We start from the raw sequence: 25,137 nt of genomic DNA, 5'->3' as shown, positions 1-25,137 counted from the left end.
CCATGATGATGTCTCAGTCATTCCCTACTTCAAAATAATAGGTAAGGGAATAATTATCTTGTACAATTTTATTTTGCTAATAAATAAAAAACAGATGGGAAGCCCAGCTTATTGCGTGGGGAGGGAAGTGGGGAAGAAGGTCCTTATAAAATACCACCCATCTGTGTCAACACACTTGAATGGTTATCTCAAAACCTCTTAACGTCAAATCTGCAAACTTCTGTTTGAGCTCTTCCGATACCTTCTCTGACTGCTTGGCAAACTGGTGGGACAGCTAACTTCCTTTCTGTAGCTTGATGCCAGTACTTAGAGAATGTGGGTGACATGCCTTGTGCAAAACAGTGAGAAAAATATCTTGTAAGGATTATTTGGAAACCAAGGATGCTGTCTCTGTCCGGCATTTATGTTTGCGATCCTCAACATGGAGGAGCATGTATTTGGTTTTGCATGCCTGGAGAAGGTTCTACAGACAGGTTGTTTTAATAAAATTCATGGCCACATAGTAATGGATATGTTTACCTACGAGTTAGCAGGGTACTGTGGTTAGGATCTGGGGCTCTGGACTTGGTGGACCTGGGTCCCATCCTGACTCTGCTCCTTGCTGATTGTATGAGTGTGGTTACATTTCTTACACTAAGTCTCATTTTTCCCATCTTCAAAATGAGAAGACTCATTTAATGTACATGTAGTCAGTGCAGGGTCTGGCACATAATACTTGGTAACATTTAGATATTTTTAATCGTAGGATGGGGCAGTGGTGGCTTAGTGGTAGAATTCTTGCCTTCCATGCAGAGACTTGGGTTCCACTCCTGGTCAGTGCTCCCTAAGCACAGCTACCATCTGCCGGTGGAGGCTTGCATGTTGCTATGATACTGGGTAGGTTTCAGTGGAGACAAATATTTAAATTACATAAGCATGCTTGTTTTTGTACTTGTTCACTATCTTTAGATTAAATTGGGGTTACAGTAACTCTACTTTCAAACTTTAGGCAAGTTACATGCATTTAAAAGTTAGCAATTGAATTAAGTGCCCTGATATGCAATAACAATGAGTTTTTCATAAGCATTTATCAGGCAGAGTATACATTGGTATTCCCTCCTTGCTGACCTGTTGCACATGGCAGATTGTCACACCCATCGATGGTGGTCTTCAGATAGTGAGGGATAAACTACCACTTTCTGTCCCCCATCTTAAGTATCTAGCCACATGCAGACTGTGTTATGGTACAGGACTGCCCCGTATGTCAGAGTTCACAGAAAGTTCCATCAAGCTGCCGACCTGTCACCTGGACACCCTGCTTTCTAGAGCTGGGGCTTCATTTTCCGACAATGAGAGGAAGGGGGGCCTTCCTGGGTAATTGGAAGAACCTGGAAACTGTTTCCTCTGCACGTGACTGCCCTGAGCACAGTAAGGGGCTGGGATGTGTTGGCAAAATGGGAGCCCCACCTAATGACAGGACAAATCTGGACTCCACATTTTCTGAGAGACATAATGTCATCCAAGACTGTACCCATGAGGGGAAGCTACCACGGGTTTTCAAAATCAGACTGGTTGCTGTTTTCTAAGGAGTAACTCTGAAAACTCTTTCAGAGGTTGAATGAACCTGAGGGCCAGTGGAAATAAGCTATACATCTCTAGGCCCCCGCTCTGTGCCTCACCTTGGATAATGCCTGCTGGAGACAGAGGAACGAGACAGTCTTCACATTGACAGAACTCCTAGTGCTTTGGAGGAGGCCAACAGCAACTATTTACGTGAAATAGAGCTAAGAATTTGCAATAATAGAAGCACATAGAAGGAATGGAAGGACTACTTCAGAGGAAACAATGATTAATTCTTTGTGGGTGGTGGAGGTGAAATATAGCAGAGTTCTTAAGGATAATCAGGGTTTTCCAGGTTGCTTGGAAATAAATCACAGAAGCCCAGAAGAGCATGGTGCATGGAGGAGATGCAAGCATTGGATGTGGCCAAGGCTGAGGAGACAGGTGGCAATTACAGAGAAAGGAAGACAGGGATGCATTATGAGGGGCCTGAGTCTCACTGTGATGCTTGCTTCCCAAAGCCCTTCTACTCTCCATACCTCCAGCACCAGTTGTTGTTGTTAGGTGCCATCCAGTTGATTCCAACTCATAGTGACCCTGTGTACAATAGAACAAAACATTGCCCATACTGTGCCATCCTCACAATCCTTGTTATATTTGAGCCCATTGTTGCAGCCACTGTGTGAAGCTATCTCATTCCTCTTTTTCGCCGACCCTCTACTTTACCAAGCATGATGTTCTCCCCCAGGGACTGATCCCTCCTGACAGCATGTCCAAAGTAGGTGAGATGTAGTCTCGCCATCTTTGCTTCTAAGGAGCATTCTGCTTGTACTTCTTCCAAGACACATTGGTTCATTCTTTTGGCAGTCCATGGTATATTTAATAGTCTTCTCCAAACTCACAATTCAAAGGCGTCAGTTCTTCTTTGGTCTTCCTTATTTATCATCCAGCTTTCGCATGCATAGGAGGCGATTGAAAACACCATGTCTTGGGTCAGGCACACCTTAGTCTTCAAGGTGGCATCTTTGCTTTTCGATACTTTAAAGAAGTCTTTTGCAGCAGATTTGCCTAATGCAATGCATCTTTTGATTTCTCGACTGCTGCTTCCAATGGCTGTTGATTGTGGATCCAAGTAAAATGAAATCCTTGACACTTTCAATTTTTTCTCTGCTTATCATGATGTTGCTTATTGGTCTAGTTGTGAGGATTTTTGTTTTCTTTATGTTGAGGTATAATCCATACTGAAGGCTGTGGTCTTTGATCTTGATCAGTAAGTGCTTCAGGTCCTCTTCACTTTCAGCAAGCAATGTTGTGTCATCTTCGTAACACAGGTTGTTAATGAGTCTTCCTCCAACCCTGGTGCTGCATTCTTCTTCATATAGTCCAGCTTCTCAGATTATTTGCTCAGCATACAGATTGAATAGGTATGGTGAAAGGATACAACCCTGACGCACACCTTCCCTGACTTTAAACCATGCATTATCTTCTCATTCTGTTCGAATGACTGCCTCTTGATCTATGTACAGGCTCCTCATGGGCACAATTAAATATTCTGGAACCCCATCCTTCACAATGTTATCCATAATTTGTTACGATCCACACAGTCCAATGCCTTTGCATAGTCAATAAAACACAGGTAAACATCTTTCTGGTATTCTCTGCTTTCAGCCAGGATCCATCTGATATCAACAATGATATCCTTGGTTCCAAGTCTTCTTCTAAATTTAGTTTGAATTTCTGGCAGTTCCCTGTCGGTAAACTGCTGCAGCCCTCTTTGAATACTCTTCAGCAAAATTTTACTTGCATGTGATATTAATGATATTGTTCGATAATTTCCCCATGTAGTTGGGCCACCTTTTTTTGGTAATAGGCAAAATATGGATCTCTTGCTGTCAGTTGGCCAGGTAGCTGTCTTCAAATTTCTTGGTATAGACAAATGAGCACTTCCAGTACTGCATCTGTTTGTTGAAACATCTCAATTGATATTCCTTCAGTTTCTGGAGCCATGTTTTTCGCCAGTGCCTTCAGTGCTCCTTGGACTTCTTCCTTCAGTATCATCGGTCCCTGATCATATGCTACTTCCTGAAATAGTTGAACGTCGACCAGTTCTTTTTGGTATAGTGACTCTGTGTATTCTTTCCATTTTCTTTGATGCTTCCTGCATCGTTTTAATATTTTCCCCATAGAATCCTTCAGTATTGCAACTCGAGGCTTCAGTTTTTTCTTCACTTCTTTCAGCTTGAGAAACACCAAGCGGGTTCTTTCCTTTTGTTTTCTAACTCCAGGTCTTTGCACATGTTATTATAATACTTTACTTTGTCTTCTTGAACCACCTTTTGAAATCTTCTGTTCAGCTCTTTTACTTCATCATTTCTTCGTTTTGCTTTAGCTACTTGACATTCAAGAGCAAGTTTCAGAGTCTCTTCTGACATCCATTGTGGTCTTTTCTGTTTTTTTTTTTTTTTTTAAATGATCTCTTACTTTCTTCATGTTTGATGTCCTTGATGTCATTTCACAACTTATCTGGTCTTCAGTCATTAGTGTTCAATGCATCAAATCTATTCTTGAGAGCCAGAATTCAGGTGCGATATACTTTGGCTTTCATGGACTTATTCTAATTTTCTTCAGTTTCAATTCAAACTTGCATATGAGCAATTGATGACCTGTTCCACAATCAGCCCCTGGCCTTGTTCTGACTGATGATATTGAGCTTTTCCATCATCTCTTTACACAGATGCAGTCGATTTGATTCCTGTGTATTCCATCTGGCGAGGTCCACATGTATAGTTGTTGTTTATGTTGGTGAAGGAAACCCTGGTGGTATAGTGGTTAAGTGGTACAACTGCTAACCAAAAAGGTTGGTGGTTTGAATCCACCATCTGCTTCTTGGAAACTCTAAGGGACACGTCTGCTCTGTCCTATAGGGTTGCTATGAGTTGGAATCAACTCAGCGGCAATGAGTTTCGTTTTTTTTGTGTGTTTGTTTAGTTTTATGTTGGTGAAAAAAGGTATTTGCAATGAAGAAGTCATTGGTCTTGCAAAATTCTATCATGTGGTCTCCAGCATTGTTTCTGTCACCAAGACCATATTTTACAACTACCAATCCTTCTTCTTTGTTTCTAACTTTTGCATTCCAATCACCAGTAATTATCAGTGCATCCTGATTGCATGTGTGATCAATTTCAGACTGCAGAAGTTGGTAAAAATCTTCAATTTCTTCATCTTTGGCCTAGTGGTCAGTGTGTAAATTCAAATAATAGCATAACTGGTCTTCCTTGTAGGCGTATGGATATTATCCTATCACTGACAGCATTGTACTTCAGGATAGATCTTGAAATATTCTTTTTGACGGCAAATGCAGCACCGTTCCTATTTTAGTTGTCATTCCCGGCATAGGAGACTATATGATTGTCCAATTCAAAATGGCCAATGCCAGTCCATTTCAGCTCACTAATGCCAAGGATATCGATGCTTATGCATTCCATTTCATTTTTAACTATTTCCAATTTTCCTAGATTCTAACTTCGTACATTCCATGTTCTGAATATTAATGGATATCTGCAGCTGTTTCTTCTCATTTTGAGTCATGCCACATCAGCCAAGGAAGGTCCCAAAAGCTTGACTCTATCCATGTCATTAAGGTTGACTCTACTTTGAGGAGGCAGCTCTTCCCCTGTTGTATTTTGAGTGCCTTCCAACCTGGGGGGCTTATCTTCCGGCACTATATCAGACAGTGTTCTGCTGCATCAAAAATACTATGGAGAAGTTCTGCTCTGCACACTTGGGGTCACCATGAGTCAGAATCAACTTGATGGCCAGTAACAATTTGATATATAAGTATTTATAACTTATATACATTTATGTAATATGTTTTTAATAAAAATATTCATATATCAAACTGTTGTGTATAACACTCACCTACTGGTGCTGGGTTTTTATACACAACTCTTTAAATGGATACATTGATGGAAGAATTAATTCCAAGATAATATCAAGTAGCAATCTTGTAAATTTTTTTATATACATATGTACAAGTATGTATATGATTTTTAAATATATGTAACATTTTGAAAAGTATATATAATATAAATGTATTTATTTTATATATACATTTATATACTTATAATTTAATACATAGGCATCCCTGGGTGGTGCAAATGGTTAAGCCCTTGACTACTAGCTGAAAGGTTGGTGGCTTGAACCCACCCAGACTTGTTTCGGAAGACAGGCCTGGCAGTGTGCTTCTGAAAGGTCACAGCACTGCAAATGCTATGGAGCAGTTCTGCTCTGCACACTTGGGGTCGCCATGAGTCAGGATCAACTTGACGGCTACTAACAATAACAATTTGATATATAAATATTTTTATTATAATTTGTTTTTATAAACATGATTTAAAAATATGTATTTTCCATGTTTAGATTTTCATGAGCATGCTGCTAAGTGCTTGGCATTCATTATTTTATTTATGCTTACAACAAGCCTGGGAGGTATATACTATTATCATCAACCCATTTTGACATTTCAAAATCAGAGGCTTACTTAAAGTCAGGTCAGCATCCAAAGTCACGTGGTTATCAAAAGGTAGAGGTAGAATTCAAACTCAGATGGTCTTTCTCAAAAGTCTGCGTTTTAAACCACTAAGATAGGTCAGGGAGGGAGGAGAGAGACAGCAGGTAAGGTCTGCCCATCTGCTCATTGCTTCTGCCCACTCTACCTATTTTTGGAGCATTGAAGAAGCCTTACTACATGCTGCCTTTTCTGGTGCGATGTGGAGTCATAGTGGCCTCTGAGAAGCCAGGTGGGCAGTCACAGAAGTGGCAGGAGAGGGTGAGCACGAACCAAGCTGTCCCTTCATTACAGGGGTGGACATGGTACTCTCCTCATCTTCAGGCCCCATCAGAAGGCCAGTCCCAGTAGGGTTGCCAGATTTAGCAATACACATTTTATCTGGCAACCCTAAATTCTCAGGGACCCTGAGTATTCCCACAGAATGCTATAAACCTTCCAGGAGATGTTGCACAGGGAGGGTGAAAGCCTGGATCTGAGACAATTAGGAGACATGTCCAGTCAGGAATGCATTAATCCCAAAAACCCATTGCCGTCAAGTCAATGCCCTGGTAGCACCATGGTTAAGAGTTCAGCTGCTAACTGAAAGGTTGGTGGTTTGAATCCCCCAGCTACTCTGAGGGAGAAAGATATAGAATCTGCTTCCGTAAAAATTACAGCTTTGGAAAGCCTATAGGGCAGTTCTACTCTGTCCTATAGGGTCACTATGAGTATGAGATAAGGAATGCATTAAAAAGGGCAAATCTTTTATTTATTTATTTATTTTTAACTTTTATTGAGCTTCAAGTGAACATTTACAAGTCAAGTCAGACTGTCACATATAAGTTTATATACACCTTACTCCGTACTCCCACTTGCTCTCCCCCTAATGAGTCAGCCCTTCCAGTCTCTCCTTTTGTGACCATTTTGCCAACTTCCAACTCTCTCTTTCCTCCCATCCCCCCTCCAGACAGGAGATGCCAACACAGTCTCAAGTGTCCACCTGATATAAATAGCTCACTCTTCATCAGCATCTCTCTCCTACCCACTGTCCAGTCCCTTCCATGTCTGATGAGTTGTCTTTGGGAATGGTTCCTGTCCTGGGCCAACAGAAGGTTTGGGGAACATGACCACTGGGATTCCTCTAGTCTCAGTCAGACCATTAAGTATGGTCTTTTTGTGAGAATTTGGGGTCTGCATCCCACTGATCTCCTGCTCCCTCAGGGGTTCTCTGTTGTGCTCCCTGTCAGGGCAGTCATCGATTGTGGCCGGGCACCAACTAGTTCTTCTGGTCTCAGGATGATGTAGGTCTCTGGTTCATGTGGCCCTTTCTGTCTCTTGGGCTCTTAGTTATCGTGTGGCCTTGGTGTTCTTCATTCTCCTTTGATCCAGGTGGGTTGAGACCAATTGATGCATCTTAGATGGCCACTTGTTAGCATTTAAGACCCCAGATGCCACATTTCAAAGTGGGATGCAGAATGTTTTCATAATAGAATTATTTTGCCAATTGATTTAGAAGTCCCCTTAAACCATGGTCCCCAAACCCCCACCCTTGCTCCGCTGACCTTTGAAGTATTCAGTTTATCCCGGAAACTTCTTTGCTTTTGGTCCAGTCCAGCTGAGCTGATCTTCCGTGTATTGAGTATTGTCCTTCCCTTCACCTAAAGCAGTTCTTATCTACTAATTAATCAGTAAATAACCCTCTCCCACCCTCCCTCCCTCCCCCCCTCGTAACCACAAAAGTATGTGTTCTTCTCAGTTTATACTATTTCTCAAGATCTTATAATAGTGGTCTTATACAATATTTGTAAAAGGGCAAATCTTTAAGCCTCAAGAACAGTGACTGAAAGGAGCCCTGTTTTCTAGAGCCCACCACATGATGAAAAAATGGCTGCATGTTTAATGCCAAGCCCTGGACTCTCCTCCACGAGGCCAAGTAGAGGCAGGCCTTACTCTCTGCTGCTCAGGTTCTTCCTCAGCCAGAGGGCCCCACAGCTGTGGAGAGCTAATAGGGCCTGGGGCCATATGAGAGAGACATCATAGCCAAAGATCAAATAAATGAATATGTGTGTGTGTGTGTGTGTGTGCATGTATGTCCCTGGGTGGCAGAAATGGCTGATGCTCTTGACTAATAACTGAAAGGCTGGTTGTTCGAATTCACATGGAGACGCCTCAGAAGAAAAGCTCTGTGATCTACTTCTGAAAAATCAGCCATTGAAAACCTTATGGAGCACAGTTCTACTCTGACACACATGGGGTCGTCATGATTCAGAATGGACTCAACAGCAACTGGTTTTATATGCACACACGGGGTCATCACAATTTAGAATGGACCCGACAGCAACTGGTTTTATACACACACAGGAGTATATATAAAATAAAGAATCAAGATGCTGTCATAGAGGATAAACAGGGAGAGAAACCTGCTGTAGATTTAATCATCAAAGAAAAACTCACTGATTGGGTGACATTTAAGTGGAGACAGGGAAGCAATTGTGTGAAGAGCAGGGAAGAAGCACAGTGCAGGCTTTAGAAAACAGCAAATGCAAACACCCCAAGTGGGAATAGCTGATGGTGTCAAGTCATTAAAACAAGATGATTCTCTTTACTTGCTGAGATGTAGCCTGGTACCCATTGGGCTTTGCAGCAGATTACTGGATATCCCACCCATATCCCCACCCCAGAGGTCAACTACAGACCATCCTGGTTCATGCCAGCAATTCCAGAAGCTCCCTGCCTGAAATTGTTTCTGGTTCACAACTTATCCCATGCTTGGGGTACGTTGGAAGTGCTCAGGAATTAATGCCCCAAGGAGCATCCCTCAAAGAGTAAGGGGTGAGAGAGTTGGGCATAAATACCACAGCTTCCTTCCTCTCCGTGAGAGAACTAGGAGGTGTGTTCTGTTTAGTCTTTCAGAGGGTCCCCAGTAGATTAAGCTCCAGTTGTTGACCAAGGTAAGCCATCTTCTAGGCTCTCCTCCCTTCCTGCCTCACCACTCTGCTCCTTTGCCTTACTTCTTGGGATCAATTCCCATATAGACTACATGCACCCAAATCTTTACCTTAAGGCACTTTTGAGGAAAACCAACCCTTTGAACAAGTCTTTCATGGCCAGTCAAAAATTAACCCAGGCATCCCTCACCAACATCCCATTCCCAGCAATCATTTCATCCTCAACCACACTTGTTTGTTCATCCTCTCTTTGCAGTTGTGCCCTTTTAGATATGAGAGCCTTTGGCAAGTCCCCTTGTTTCTCTACTTGGCACCTGCCTATTCATCTTTTAAAGCAACCTCCTCTTGGAAGCTTTCCCTGATCTCCTGCCTTTACGCCTTCTACGTCATTTTTCTAATATGCCCGCACCAGACTGCATCCATTCATTCATTCAGCATCTGTGTATTCACTGTCTCCACACGCCAGGCACTATTAAGCTGTAGTTATCTGCTGGTCTTCCTACTCTTTGAAGAAAAGGCTGGCCATCTACTTCTGAAGAGCCAGCCACTGAAAACCCTATGGAACACAGATCTACTCTGGCACACATGGTGCCACTATGAGTCATAATCAACTTGGCAGCAACTGGTCTTCCTATGCTAGGTGGATCTTACTGGGATCAGATGTGTCTTAGGCATCTCTGTGCTTCAATCATGTAGCACAGGGTCCGGTGTAGAGGGGGTGCTCGGTAATTGTTTGAGCAAATTAAACCAATGAGTCTCACCTGTTCCAGGCAGATAGCATCTGTGTGATAATGAGTTTCTCAATTACACAGAGGAGGATATGTTTATTAAGTGTGTGGAATTAATAAATGAGTCTGTTATTATTAAAATGTGAGCTACATGTAGACACGGTTTCATTACTTAAAATGGCTTATAAGCCATTAAGTCTGTGACCATGGTTGATTTCCCAATACCAGAATATATTCTTCGAAGCAGAAATGGCCCTCAGCAGACTCCACTTCATCCTTCTGTGGACCACAGAGTCAGAAATTCCTGTCTGGTTTCCCTAAACCTTCTATTTAGAGCTTTCCCAAACCCTTTGGCCTCATAATTTCATACAGTAGAGTTGCCAGATAAAATACTGGATGAAATGCTAACTACTGGCAATTTTCCTAAAGAAATAATAAAAGAGTTAGTCAAATAAATTGATCTAATAGTCAACCAGTCTATATTTAAATATTGACCATCTACAGTTTGTCCAACCATGTACTAGGCTTAAAATACACAGTGGTAGGTAAAACAGATTTAGATTCTGCCTCCTGGAACTTACAGTCAAAAATCTGTGTACAAAGATGTTCCACAATACATGATTTATAATAGCATAACATTATAATTTCCTATAAGATGATGAGTGGTTAAATGGGACTATAGTATATCCATACCACAGAATATTCCACATCTATTCACAATGATAGTGCTCAGGAATTCTTTATGACCCACAAATATGCTCACAACATAAGCTTAGAAAGATAAACAGACACAATGTTATATTCAGTGTGTTTCAATTCTGTGAAAAACCAAATATTGATACATGCATATTGTAAACTACTGGAACAATGTTAAGTCAAAATATGAAGAGTAGTTAATCTCTGAGATACGGCACCATAGTGATGTTTTTGTAGTTTTTCTGTATTTTCCAAATTTTGTTCTTTACAATGGGAATGAACATGTGTTGCTTTTATAATAGCATGTTTTGAAAAGGACTTAGTAGAGATCCAAACAGATCCTTCTACTGTGAAATGTGGCATCTCGTTCCCTGATGTGAAGTGTATCAGGAGAGCTTACTAATGTTCAGAGTTTGTGCTGGGCTTGAGGAAATTGCTGTCCATCGTCCCAAGAGCTTTTTGGGAATTAAAAAAGCAGACAGGAAACTCTGAAAGCGATTTACCTTTAGTTCTTTCAGTGACTGAGGCCTGTAAATATTTACTGGCCAAACGCAGTGCGTGTATGGGAGGGGTCAGGGAGACAAAAACCAAAGCAGCCACCTCCCTTTTGCCCTCCTGTCTTTCTGACACAAACCTTTGGTCCTTGGGCCGTGTTGCCCTAGTATTACGCCTCAAAACCTTGGCAAGCTGAGTTGCCATATTTTCACCAATGTGTACATTTGGCTTTTGGTACAATGGAGAATACATATCCTGGCTGCCCATCAGAGTGTGGACATGAGAGAGCTTTGAGATGCAGTGTGGCATGCTGTACAACTTGCTGTGAATAAAAGGAGAAGACTAAACTGAAGCCGTTGCCTAAGAAAGATCACCTGTTTACTGGACCATGCAAGAACCTTGTCTTATGAGTATGTAGAAAAAGCCTGGTCAGACCACTGAGCTGTTCTAAAATCAAATGCTGAAACCAGGGCAACAGTAAGAGGACTGTAGGTGTCTTTATAAGGACTGTGATATATTGTTCTGCTGTAGTTGTGAATGGCAATGTAACCCCCCTGCTTGTTTTCTGTTATTCTGAGCCTTTTGATCCATTCAGGTGTGCTAAAATTCTATTACACAAAAGTGGGCTATGTTTAGTGCTTCTGTCCTATCTCCCAGTTCACTGCTTAGTGCCTGGGTTCTTAAAAGCTTGCAGGCAGCCATCCAAGGCACAATTGGTCTCTCTTCATCTGGAACAACAGAGGAAAAAGGAGAGTTAGGAATAGGAGGAGTATATGGAGTCTGTGGCCAGTTGTCTCCATGAACAGCTGCATCCTTTGCCATGAGATTAGAAGAACTGCTTGGTGCCTGGCTACCATTACTGAACATTTCAATCAAAGATTCTATAAAAGAATCCTGATCAAAAGGGGGAAAATACTGAACAGAGTTTTAAAATATTATGGAATCCAGAATTTCTAGAACCATAGAGGCTAGATGAACCCCCAAAACTATTACCCTGAGATAATCTTTAAACTTTAAACCAAAAATATCCCCTGAAGTCTTCTTAAAACCAAACAGTAGTTTAGCTTAGCTGGTAAAGAATGTCTGCCTTGATCATTGTTCTCTTTTAAGATTTATCTATATGGGTTCAAACTGACAACAGCAACTGGAAAGATTAGATAGGAAACTAAGGGGGCAGGGAGTTTATATTAATGTAGGAGGAACAACTCAGAAAAGTAGGATGAGAATGGTTGCACAACTTGAATGTAATCGGTGTCACTGGATTGTACGTGCAGAGACTATTAAATTGATGTGTGTTCTGCTGTGTATATTCTCAACAACAATTCTCAGATAAATATATATATATATTTTTAAAAGTGAGTGGTGAACACAGAACTATCCAGAACCGCTGATGCTCAAGTGAGAGGAGATGGTACCATCATGCCACATTTTAAAAGGATTATCACCTTACAGGTGATTGTTTACTGGATATATGGCTGTTTGCCAAAGACAAGAGTTGAGGGATTGAACATGGTCAGGCTGGAAAAGAGAAGATTCAGGATGCAGGAGTGATGGTACAAATATCAACAGAGCAATAAAGGGAATGGGACACATGAGTCTATTGTTTTGTGCACCACGTTTCCTAGAAGCATAATTTACAGGGAGTCTACCTATAGCACAACATAAATAAGATCTTCTGGACGATTAGAGTTTCCCCAAATAGGATGGACTAACTTGGGAGGCAATTTGTTCTCCATCTTTGGAAATGTATGTGAGGAAGCTGAGTCAGGCTTCCTGCATTAGGTGGGAGGTTGGTGTCATGGATTGAATTGTGTCCCCCCCAGGTATCTGTCAACTTGGCTAGGTCATGATTCCCAGTATTGTGTGATTGTCCACAATTTTGTCATCTGACTTGATTTTCCCATGCGTTGTAAATCCTGTCTCTATGATGTTAATGAGATGGGATTAGTGGCAGTTAAGTTAATAAAGCAGGACTCAGTCTACCAGATTGGATTATGTTTTACGCCAATCTCTTTCAAGATATAAAAGAGAAGCAAGCAGAGAGACACAGGGACCTCATACCACCGAGAAAACAGTGCCAGGAGCAAAGCGGATTCTTTGGACCCAGGGTCCCTGCTCCTGAGAAGCTCCTAGACTAGGGAAAGTTTGATAACAAAGACATTCCTCTAGAGCCAACAGAGAAAAAGCCTTCCCTTGGAGCTGATGCCCTGAATTTGGACTTGTAGCCTACTAGGCTGTGAGAGAAAAAATTTCTCTTTGTTAAAGCCACCCACTTGTGGTATTTCTGTTATAGCAGCACTAGATGACTACAACAGTTGGAGTGGATGACTGAGAACCATTTCAGGTCTTACGAGGCTCCAGATCTATGCTTCTGATGCTCGTTGTGGTTCTTCCTTCCCGCCCTTGTATGTAACTGCCTGGCCTGAGATCTTGTGCGAGAGATAGGAGAGGAGTCAAAATCCTTAACCGTAATATGGCTGGTGGCAGGTAGGGTGCTGAGTGCTTTATGTGAGTTGTGTCTTTCACTCCTCATTATCTACCTTGAGGAGGGCACCATCACCACGCACATTTTGTAGATGAGAAGAAACACATTCCAAACACTTCCATGACTTACCCAATTCCAGATGACTAGCTCATCTCTGAATCTACCACTTGGAATTCCTAGTACCTGGCACAGTGCATGGCACGTAGTAAATGCTTACTAAATTTTTGATGAATAAAACAAACATGTAAAATTTGTGGGACAGTGGAAAAGATACCTTGAAAGGAGCAGGGTGGGACCTTACTGAGATGGAAAGGAGAAAATAGAGTATCATTCATTCATCCCCACATTTTCTAAATACATTCTCTGTGCCTGACACTGTGCTGTGGACTCAGGATAAAGAGGTGAATAAAGTCAAGTGTTGGACTTGATGGTCTCACTCTTTAAGTTGGGGAGACAGCTTGGTAAACAATAATAAGAGTGAGAGTCATTTACTTTTGCTGCATTTACAAAGAAAGTCACTTTGAATGTGTGCCCTTAACATGAAATGCAGGATGAAGAGCTTCGGGAAGTGTGCTGCCCTTTAAAGAGAGAGCAATGAAAGGTTAAACGGATAGGGACAAACCTACCTGGCGAATGCCTACCTGGAGACCTTGACCACCACATTGCAGTTCCCCTACACAGGTGAAAATTCAACGTACTCTCATCCAGAGGCATCCAGTGCCACCTTCCAGCTGTAACGGGCCCTGCCCTGCCCTGTTCAGAACCTTGGCTGAAGGGTTGGAAGTTGCAGAGTCATGATGTCTGATATCTGAACAGTGATAACAATGATTTGAGAGGCTGAGTGTTTCATGCCCAGGGCAGGTGCTTTCAAAGGAGATTATTGATCGCATCGATGCTGAAACAAAGATCAGGCTCCTGTTTCTGCCAAGTGGCATGGTTAATGAGGCGCCTTCTGCAACAGGGACCACTCAGAAAAGGCAAGAAGGCAGACCACTGAGTGGGGAAAACCTTCATGCCACTCCCGTGTAAAGGCACTTACTTGTGCCCAGCACCGTGCTTCTCTGCACTGGTTTCACAAATCCCTGTGCTTAGGGAGCAGGCAGTGTAGTAGATGAGCAAAAAAAAAAAAAAACAGGAATAGAGAAAATAAGCTTTATATTTCCTAAGCCCCGTCTTGGTGTGCAGTGCTATATGAAGCTCTGTATGTATCTGCTTAGCACTCATGACAACCCTATGAGGTAGATAACGTTATCCCAACTCGATAGATAAGGATATTAGTTCAGAATAACTAGGCCAAGGGCCCTGAAGTGGTAAGTGGTAGATCCAAGAATAAAAATCCAAGTCTCATTGATGCTTAAACAGTTGCTTTCTTATCCTGGCCACCTTATTGGTTCTTTTCTTTTACTAAATATTTTAAAAAACAAAAACAAATGAGTTGCCATTAAGTTGATGCTGACTCATGATGGCCTGATGTGTGTCAGAGTAGAACTGGGCCCCATAGGGTTTTCAGGGGCTCATTTTTCGAAAGTAGGTCGCCAGGCCTTTATTTTGAGGTGGCTCTGGCTTGACTCAAACTACTAGCCTTTCAGGTAGGAGCTGAGTGCATTATCCATTTGCACTTCCAGGGACTCCTGAATTAATGTTAGGATGACCATGTGACTCACTTGTTTATGCCTCTTGAATGGGCAAAATGAAAAATAACATCTCACTTTACTCTCAAAAAGAGTTCAATTTGGGCAACAAATTATATGGCTATCCTACCTAACATGTATTTAGATTTTTTGTTTTTAGTTGAAATAGATGCATTTATCAAAACCACAGCTCTAAACTGTGGGTACAAGTTGTAATTTGGCTGGAAATGCAAAATGACACCCTGCTATGCAAATGGAGTCATCCAGGAAATCGATCCAGATGCACTCAGTGGAAGACAGCCAACCTGGAAGTGCCTCTGACCCACCATGATTTAGAGCCCTGTGAAGGGGACTTTGCCATCTGGTGGCTTGGACTAGCTCTCTGGACAGGATGCCAGCCATGTAGTTGCTGGAGTCCATCTATCAGGCAACGAGGCAGTCTGTGGACTGTGGGTTTCCTGTGGCCACATACATTCTCCATTGATTAGAGAGCGGTGGTGATGAGAGATCTAGAGTTGGTGTGGTCCCCACAAAGGGTGTTTAGTAGAGTTACCATGCACGGTTCGGCAGGCTGTACATTACATGAAAGCACCCAACACATGGGGCAAGTAAGGGTTGCTTATATCCCAGTTACCAGGCTATGAGCCCTGGCTCAGAGCTGTGCCTGCTAGGAGGAGGAGAAGGAAGAAGGAATAGAAAAGGAAGGAAGAAGAGGAGAAGGAGGAGGAACAGGAAGAGAAGGAAGAGGGAGAAAAGGAGAAGGAGGAGGAAGAAGACGAGGAGAGTAAAGGGAAGGGTAAGGAAAGATCACAGCACAAAGTGATGAATGGCTGCATAGTGATATGAGTGACTGTTGGGGCAAAGCAGGAGTTAACTCTGCTGGAGGTCCCCAGTAAGGCTTCCCAAAAGAGGTAGCTTTGGAGGGAGATGGGAAAAGAAACCAGCTTTATTGAGTATCTGCTTTGGGTCAGATGCTGGGTGAAGGGCATCACATATGCTACCTCCTTTGACCTACATGGGATAGACATTATCATCCTTGATTTAAAGATGAGGAATATGAGGCTCAATCAGGTTAAGTGGCTTGGCCAAAGTCAACCAGGTGGTAAGTGACAGCCCCAGGGCTAAATCAGGTCTAGCATCCCAGAGCTTTGCCTTTTCTTGTTTTCTATTCAGGAGGCCAGCAACAAAGCTCAAAAACTGGGGCTTAGGGACAAGGGGGCTTGGGTTTGAATCCTAGCACTTCAGTTGCTAACACTTCACCTTTCTAGCCTCAGTTTCCAATTACTAGCAGAATTACTTGATCAATTGATCTTTCGAAGCCTCAGTTTCCTTGTCTTCATGATAAGAATATGATGTTGAGAGGGTAGAATGGGATTATGGAAAGTGCCTGGCACAGGGCTTGACAAAAGTAACTAGTAAGAGATGGTTCCCCTTTCTTCCTTCCCTTCTTGTGACCCCCAGACCCATGCCTGTCCTGCAGCATAGGGCAGTGGTTAAGACTGTGGATGCTAAGGCAGACTACATGGGTTCAAACCTTGTCTCTGATACTGGCTGATGTGGTGTCTGACTTTGAGCAGTTACTTAACTGCTCTGTGCCTCAGTTCTCTCATCAGGACAATGCAGATGAAATAGTACTGACTTCCTGGAGGTCGTGATGAAGATGAAATGAGCTGGTATTTGTAGAGCACCTAGAACCCTGCCTGGTACACAGTAAGCTCTGCTCAGGTGAGGTTGAATAACTAAACCTACACTCTTCACCACTCTGTCCCACCTGCTTCTCAACCCAGTGGTTTTGCAATGAACAGGGAGCAGTCAGGGCAGGAGAAAAGAATCAGATGTCACTTTTGCAGTCAGTTGATGGGGAAGAGCTGTGACTGGCTGCAAAAACCTGGACACACAGTAGCTGTAGCTCAGACAGGAGGGAGGAGGCTGAACCTTTCCAGGTGTCAAGAGCTTCAGACCCTGCTAATGGGGATGGGAGCTGATGTTCTCTTCTTGCCTCTCTGACTCACAGAGGACCATGTTAGTCATACCATGAACGACAAGATCCCACATCCTAAACCCACGGACTGTGATGTCAGCCTCAATAAGGAAAAGGCAAAGTGGACTATTACAATACCATAATTGACCAAATCAGAAGAAAACTTTTATATGGCTGAGGATCTCAGCACTGGCTGCACATCAGCATTACCCAGGGAACTTTTATAAAATATATGTTAATAATCAGCCCCTTCCCTGTCTTCAAAGGAGCACCAGATAGAAATATATTCTGAGCATCACGTGGGCCGTATAATTGAAATCACATGAGATGGTGACATTAGGGATGCTCCGCATCTGTGGTTCTCAACTTGAGCTGCATCAGAATCCCTTGGAGGGCTTCTTAAAACACACATTAATGGGCCCCGTCTCAGAGCGTCTGACCCTACAGGTCTGGCTGGGGCCTGAGACTCTGCATTTCTAACAAGCTCCATGATGATGGATGTTGAGAACCCAGAGCTATGTAACAAAAGAGAATTAAATGAAAAGCAAAGAATGTGCCTATTGCTTCTTTGAGTTAAAAAAAAAAAAATAGTTGTCCATACTTACATCTTTCCCACTCTTTCCACTTTTTCAGTGTCTTTCCCACCCTTCCACTTTTTCTTCTCCTTCCTTCCTCCTCACCCCTCAGCCACAAGACCCTGGGCTTCTTGCTGTTGAAATTCGCAGCACATGTGTGTTACAGGGAGTATCATGTATAGGTCAACAGCTTTGCAGAGACAAACGAGGTGAAGCAAAAGGAAAGCTGACTGATTCTTAAAGTGAATATTCTATGAGAACATAGAATATTCTTTGCTGCCTTCAGTGGAGGGGGGGGTCACATGGATCCCAGGGGAATATGAATTTCCTACTCTTGCACTCATTGACTTGGTGGCTGCAACAATGGGCTCCAACATAGCAACAATTGTGAGGATGATGCAGGACCGGGCAGTGGTTTGTACGTTATACATAAGGTCGCCATGGTCAGAGCTGACTCGACAGCACCGAACAATTCTTGTACCCATTGAATCAATTGAATGTTGAACAGACAACTGATTGATCTGCAAAACATGTTTTTCACCCTTTGTCTAAATCCCAGAGTAGGAGTTTTTATCACCGTCATAAAAGTGTAAAAATGGATTAGAGAGGGATACTGGTGAGGAGCGAGCTACTTGGATCAGGTGGACACTTGAGACTATGCTGGCATCTCCTCCCTGGAGGGGAGATGAGAGGGTAGGGGGGGTTAGAAGCTGATGAAATGGACACAAAAAGAGAGTGGAGGGAGGCAGTGGGCTGTCTCATTAGGGGGAGAGCAATTGGGAGTAGGTAGCAAGGTGTATATAAGTTTTCATGTGAGAGACTGACTTGATTTGTAAACTTTCACTTAAAGCGCAATAAAAATTGAAAAAATAAAAGCAGAAGTACTGCTCAAGTATCTCATGCACTAGATTTTTTGGTAACACTCAGTTATCTTCCCTCATCTGAGCGCCTCTACGCTTTGATGAAGGTCACCAACTAAACTGGCAGTTCTTTGGGAAGAATAAAATCTTACCTCACCATTTCTTCCATGTGTCCTCTCAGTACATTCATGAACTCGTAATGCTAATTCTGTTCCATTCTTTGACCACATTCTTAGTCTGTGGTTTCCATGAGCTGTTTAAAAATGAAAACAACTTTTGGAAAGAAGATAATTTGAGCTTAAAGGTAATCTCAGAAATGGTCAAACTAGCAGTAGAAATTTCCATCGTTTCACAAAATTTAAGGTGATAAGTAAATCTTTGTTCTCCTTGGGAGATTTCTTCAACTAGATTTTCTTTTGTCGTTGGTAGCTGCTGTCAAGTCGGCTTCCAACTCATAGGGACCCTATGCACGAGGGAACGAACGCTGCCTGCTCCTACACTGTCCCCATGATTGACTGCGGATCAGATCGTTGTAATCCACAGAGTTCTTGTTGGCTGACTTTTGGAAGCAGAGTGCTAGACTTTTCTTCCTAGTCAGTCTTAGTCTGGAAGAGCCGCTGAAACCTGCTCAGCAACATGCAAACCTCCACTAACAGATGAGTGGTGGCTGTGTAGTAGCTGGCTGTGCTTGAAGTACATTGGCCAAGAATCAAACCCAGGTCTCCCACATGGAAGGCCAGAATTCTACTAATGAAGCACCGCTGCCCTTTAGACTTTCTTTAGCCCAGCTGAAGTCAGCATGACCTGGAAATCTTAGACCTGGAGAGACTCTAGAGACCAAGTCTAAGTTCCCATTTTAAAGATGGTGAGACAGAGGCAGAGAGGGATTCACTTGCCCTAAATCACACAGCAAATTTGAGAGCAGGTAACTTGGCCACAGGAGAATCCTTTCCTATTCCTTATGTAACCTCCCCCAGTACACACCCACATTCCTGCTTTAGTGCATGCCCATCGTTTTCTGCATGTTTACAAAAATGTAATGCACCACTGGGGTCTTATCCTGGTGGTTCTATGGTTGGAGTTGGTATTCTCACTCTCATGGTTTTGGTGTGTAATTGTACTTTTAACAGTATGTTTATTTTATTAATAACTTATCTCCATTACAATAAAAACTTCAAGATGATAACCCGTTGCTGTCAAGATGATTCTGATTCATAGCGACCCCACAGGACAGACTAGAACTGCCCCATAGGGTTTCCAAGGCTTTAAATCTTTGTAGAAACAGACTGCCACATCTTTCTCCCATGAAGTGGCAGGTGCGTTCAAACTGCTGATCTTCTGGTTAGCAGCTGAGCACTTAACCACCAGAGCTCCTGTCCAAGACGATAGGGACCATATAAAAGTCAGTCACATTTGTATTTCTGCACCTCTCAGAAGTCCTAGAATGATCAAATGAATGACTCAATGGAGTAACAGAGAGGTTAACATTCAAATGATGCTTAGGAATCAGCCAGGAGAAGAGACTAGGAGGAGGGTTCTAGGCAATGGGAACTGCATGTACAAAGGCCCAGGGGTGAGAGAGAGGGTGGTGTTTAGGAAGAACTGAGCATTTTTCTATATGGCCAAAGCTAGAGTTCTGGAATATGGTGCAAAGCAGGGCCAGGGAGGCAGACAGTGTCTACCTTGTGGATGCCCTTTCAAGCCAGGGCAGACTTCCCTGTCTTTTAGTTGAGTCTCTGATGCTGAATCCTGAATCTCAGCCCACTGGTAGGATCATCGAGTCTAAATTCCCATTTAGTGGGTGTGTTAGTTTCCTAGGCTGCCGTAACAATTTAACACAAACTCACACAAATTAACACATGCTAACGCAGTCTGTATAAGTATAAAAAACACTTATACTTACCCCAAAGGTGATTTAATGGAGCCCCTTTAGCACGGTGCCTGGCAGATAGTGAGACAAAAAAAAACCCAGCTGCTATGATTGTTGTTACCATTAACAACTCAGAAGTGTAGACTTGGTGCTGAATTCTTACATTCTAAAAAGGGAAAGGAAAATCAATTAAAAACAAGTACGTGCAAATCTCCACTTACTGCTATCGCTGGAAGAATGGATTGTCTGGCTCCTTTTTATGTTCTGGGTCTGAAAGAAAATTGTAGTAACCTTCTTAGTGAAAATGCGTCCAGTCTTCTACATATGTTTATTGAGTCCATGCTGTTTACTAGGCAGAAAGGAGGATGAATTAGATGCTGATGGCAGCACTCACCTTGGGAGCAGCTGAAGGGAGAGGACAGATTTTCTATAAATGTGAGGGAAAGCACGTTTCTGCTTAAATACAGAATGTTGAGCAGTATTTATTTTAAAGAAATAGTTGAGGACCTTGCAAGGGCCTTTCATGACCTAAATGAGTTGAAGAGTTAAAAGGCAGAAAGATGTTATCTGGGTGATGGAAATGCCCTGTATCTTGCTTTGGGCAGTGGTTACACAGCATATACGATTATCAGAGCTCATCAGACTGAGCCAGTGAGATCTGTGGACATTATTATGTATAAATTACACCTCAGTAAAAACAATCACATTACACAAAAGAGAACAAAAGGCAAGAGGACTGCAAATGGATGTGTACTGCACACAAGGTCTACCTTGGAATTTGTGTTTTCCACCCATAATCCATTACTTATATAATCTCATTTTACTACCACATATATCTCCTTTAAAATGAAAGTGGTGAAGCTCTCCGTGGTTCAGTAACTGTATATGTTAATTAAATCTATTTTTTATTCTAACTCTGCAATACTAAAGGACATAGGAAGCTCCAATATACCAAACTGCTCTGGTTTCTCCTGCATCTATTCAACAAATTTTATCAAACACTCTTACGGGTCAGAGGAGCTCTGGTGATGCAGAGATTACAGTGCTAGACCACTAACTGAAAGGTTGGCGGTTTGCCCCACCAGCCACTCTGCGGGAGAAGGACGTGGCCGTCTGCTTCCGTAAAGGTTACAGCTTTGGAAGCCTTTGGGGAAGTTCTACTCTGTCCTATAGAGTCGCTATGAATTGGAACCGACTTTATGGCAATGGGTTTGGTTTCGGTTTTTGTATGGGTCAAGCTCTGTTATGTTACATTTCGGATCAGTTGAGTTTGAGTCCTTGGGACATCCAGGTGGAGACAGATGCCGAAATGGTAGACACACAAGTTGGGGGCTTGGGACTGAAGATAGAGCTTAGGATCACACTAGCATCTATAGCACAGTGTGAATGGGTACCTAATGGGAATGTGAAAAACAGGTGAGTGGATAAAAGTCATATTTGCCTAAGGACAGAGGGAAGGAGGGTGACAAGCATGTTGGAATGAGTTCTGATTTCCCATCCCAGCACTAACAAGGCTAGCTCAAGCCCTGTCAATGTGGAGGTGTATCCTGGCATGCCTGAGCCCTGGGAACTTTAGAGAAATGCTCCATTGGTTGCTGACATTTACACCTACTTGGAAGGCTAGTCCCCTCTTTGTTCCTTAAAGTCTGGGGATTAAAAAAAAATTGAAACAACTATCAAAGCTATTCTTAGGACAGAAAACTGTAGCCTGTCTGAAGTCTTAGGTTCAAGCCCAAATTCTGAAATGTTGACCTCCAAGCGAGTGTGTCAGTAACATGTCTATTTTAGGTAGCAACTTAAAAGTCTGCTTAGCTTAAAATGTCAAAATAAGTACATAGCATGGCATAATAGAAAATGGCAACACTGGAAGTCAGAAAACCTTGCTTTGCATCTCACATCGGCCTCTGGAAAATTGAGTGACCTTAACCTTTCTGAGTCTCCTTCCCCTTATCTATAAGACAGTCATAGGGAGGGGGTAATTGGATGATCTGCCAACTCTGACATTTTATGATTTTCTCAGTAAGGCCTTTAATTGCAGCTGGTGGGAAGATAACATTTCCATAAATTGACCTGCCAACCTGATTTAGTCCACCAACATGAAGACATGTAAATAAGGCAATAGGCCAAAATTAATACCTCAGATGACTTTGGTAGAATAATTTCCCCCCTTGAAATGGCAGTTGTAAACACCGGAAAGAAATAGTGCTTGGTTTTAGAATGCATCTTAATTACCTGAAGATTGGATTTTACTGGAAGGTTTCTAAATGCACATGATCACAGTGTTTTTTCCAATGACTCAAATTTCTACCGTATTGATAAAGGATATATTCCTAACTGCATTTGTGATTTCTCCTGGATCATTAAATATTTCAAATTCATGTACTGACCTTTTCTTCATGTGCCTAGACATCTCAGCCCTGGATATGATAAGACACTGAGAGAGATATATAATTGAGATTTATTGAGTACCTGTTAAGTGTTATGATGCTGTCAGGTATGCCGCATCTTCTCGGCACTCACCTCATCACACTAAAGGCTGCTCACTGAGGGCTTCTGTCTGGCCATGGGAACACTGAAGGCTGCTTGGTTCATAACGACAAGCCAGAGGTATACAAGAGTTACTTCTGTAGAAGCTCTTGCCTCTTGGGTGGGATAAGTCTGAGGTGTGTTCTATGCTCACTCACACAGTTCCCCAGAGGGGTTGAGCTCCAGCTGCCCACAGTGGAAACAGGTTTGATAGCATACTCTTTACTGGCTGCCTCCCTTTTCTGTTCTACTTCCTCACATTGGTATTTCCTGAGATTACCTTCCAAATAAAGTACTTACACTTAAATTCTTGTCTCAGGGTTTGCTTTCGGGCAATCCAAACTAAGACATTCCCCCAAGATCCCTTTAGGATACAAAACCAAAAAAAACCAAACCCTTTAGGATAGGTACCATTAATGCTACCATTAATGCCAGTTAATAGATGAGGAACCTAAGACTCAGTGTGGTTAATTTAAGGAATGCTGTTAAGTCTTGGTACTTGGGATGTACCTGACTCTTATGCCCATAGACTTTCCTCTACATCAGTGGTTCTCAACCAGGGGTGATGTTTTTCCCCAGGAGACGCTTGGCAATGTCTGGTGACATCTTTGGTTGTCACAGCTGGAGGATGCTACTGGAATTAATGAGTAGATACCAGGGATGCTGCTAAAAATTCTGCAATGTACAGGATAACCCTCGACCACATAGACTTATCCAGCCTAAAAAATAACCATAGTTCTGAGGTTGAGAAGCTCTGTTCTATACCCTGCAAGCCAGGCTGTTGGATGGTGGTTCTCATGTGTGACTTATCTATTGTATTTCCCTTCCAGGGCCAAGCTGTGGCTCAGCTGTGTTCCACCATCCCAAATGTGACTGTCTTTGGAACAGCTTCTACTTTCAAGCATGAAGCAATCAAAGACTCTGTGACCCACCTATTTGACAGAAATGCAGACTATGTGCAAGAAGTAAAAAGGTAAGGTGCTTGTTCTAACGAACATCACATAGGCCCTGGCTCTTCTCTTTCTGAAAAACAGTGGTATTCACTTAGAGGAGGGCTATTAATAGTGATGATAATAGTAAACATATGTTGGGGGCTTAGTATTACTAGGCTCTGTGCTGAGTTGTTGTTAGATGTAGAGTTGGCTCTGACTCATGCCGACCCCATATACAATGGAACAAAATGTTGCCCAGTCCTGTGCCATTATTCATGATCATTGGTATGCTTGAGTCTAATGTTGTGGCCACTGTGTATTTTGAATGCTTCCAACCTAGGGGGCTCATCTTTCAGTACTATATTGGACAATTGTCTGTGCCAGATACTTTACATCTATTAACTCATTTAATCCTCTCAACAGCCCTATTATTATCACCATGTCACACAGGATCAAACTGAGGCAAAGAACAGTTAAACAACTTGCAAACCTAATGTATCAGTTAAGGTTATACTAGCTGCTGTAACACTGTCTGAGCACCCAGAAGTTTACTTCTTGTTCATTCACATAATAGCCCAAGGTGGATGTTTGGTGGGTGACTTTCCATAAGGAGATTCAGGGACCCAAGCTACTTTCATCTTATGGTTTACTGTTCTTTTGGGTCTTATGGTCCTTTGCTTCTAGCTGCCAGATGCGAAAAGAGCATGGAGGGTCATGCATGGGAAGTTTTTTTGTTTTGTTTTTTAATTTTTATTGTGCTTTCAGTGAAAGTTTACAAACCAAGTCAGTCTCTCATACAAAAGCTTATATACACCTTACTATATACTCCTAGTTGCTCTCCCTCCAATGAGACAGTACACTCCTTCCCTCCACTCTCTATTTTTGTGTCCATTCGGCCAGCTTCTAACCCCGTCTGCCCTCTCATCTCTTCTTCAGGCAGGAGCTCCCCACATAGTCTCATGTGTCTACTTGATCTGAGAAGCTCACTCTTCACCAGTATCATTGTCTATCCCATAGTCCAGTCCAATCTCTGTCTGAAGAGTTGGCTTTGGGAATGGTTCCTGTCTTGGGCTAACAGAAGGTCTGGGGACCATGACCTCTGGGGTCCTTCTAGTCTCAGTCAGGCCATTAAATCTGGTCTTTTTACAAGAATTTGAGGTCTGCATCCCACTGCTCCCCTGCTCCATCAGGAGTTCTCTGTTGTGTTCCCTGTCAGGGCAGTGATCGGTTGTAACCAGGCACCATCTGGCTTTTCTGGTCTCAGGCTGATGTAGTCTCTGGTTTATGTGGCCCTTTCTGTCTCTCGGGCTAATAACCACCTT

At 42.5% G+C, this 25,137-nt stretch overlaps 1 protein-coding gene across 1 annotated transcript in view; it reads left to right on the top strand.

Annotated features, from left to right (window-relative positions):
• The window catches only part of VAT1L (vesicle amine transport 1 like), a 187,548-nt gene that overhangs the window by 58,216 nt on the left and 104,195 nt on the right, over window positions 1-25,137 (top strand). The window contains exon 4 of the mRNA XM_003418096.4: window positions 23,714-23,856. Within this exon, the coding sequence (XP_003418144.1) occupies window positions 23,714-23,856 (143 nt within the window). The remainder of the gene's footprint in view (window positions 1-23,713; window positions 23,857-25,137) is intronic.

This window comes from Loxodonta africana, chromosome 21 (assembly GCF_030014295.1).
Source record: "Loxodonta africana isolate mLoxAfr1 chromosome 21, mLoxAfr1.hap2, whole genome shotgun sequence".
Lineage (NCBI taxonomy): Eukaryota > Metazoa > Chordata > Mammalia > Proboscidea > Elephantidae > Loxodonta > Loxodonta africana.
Note: the sequence above shows the minus strand (reverse complement) of the source record. Positions and strands in the feature narration are given on the sequence as shown.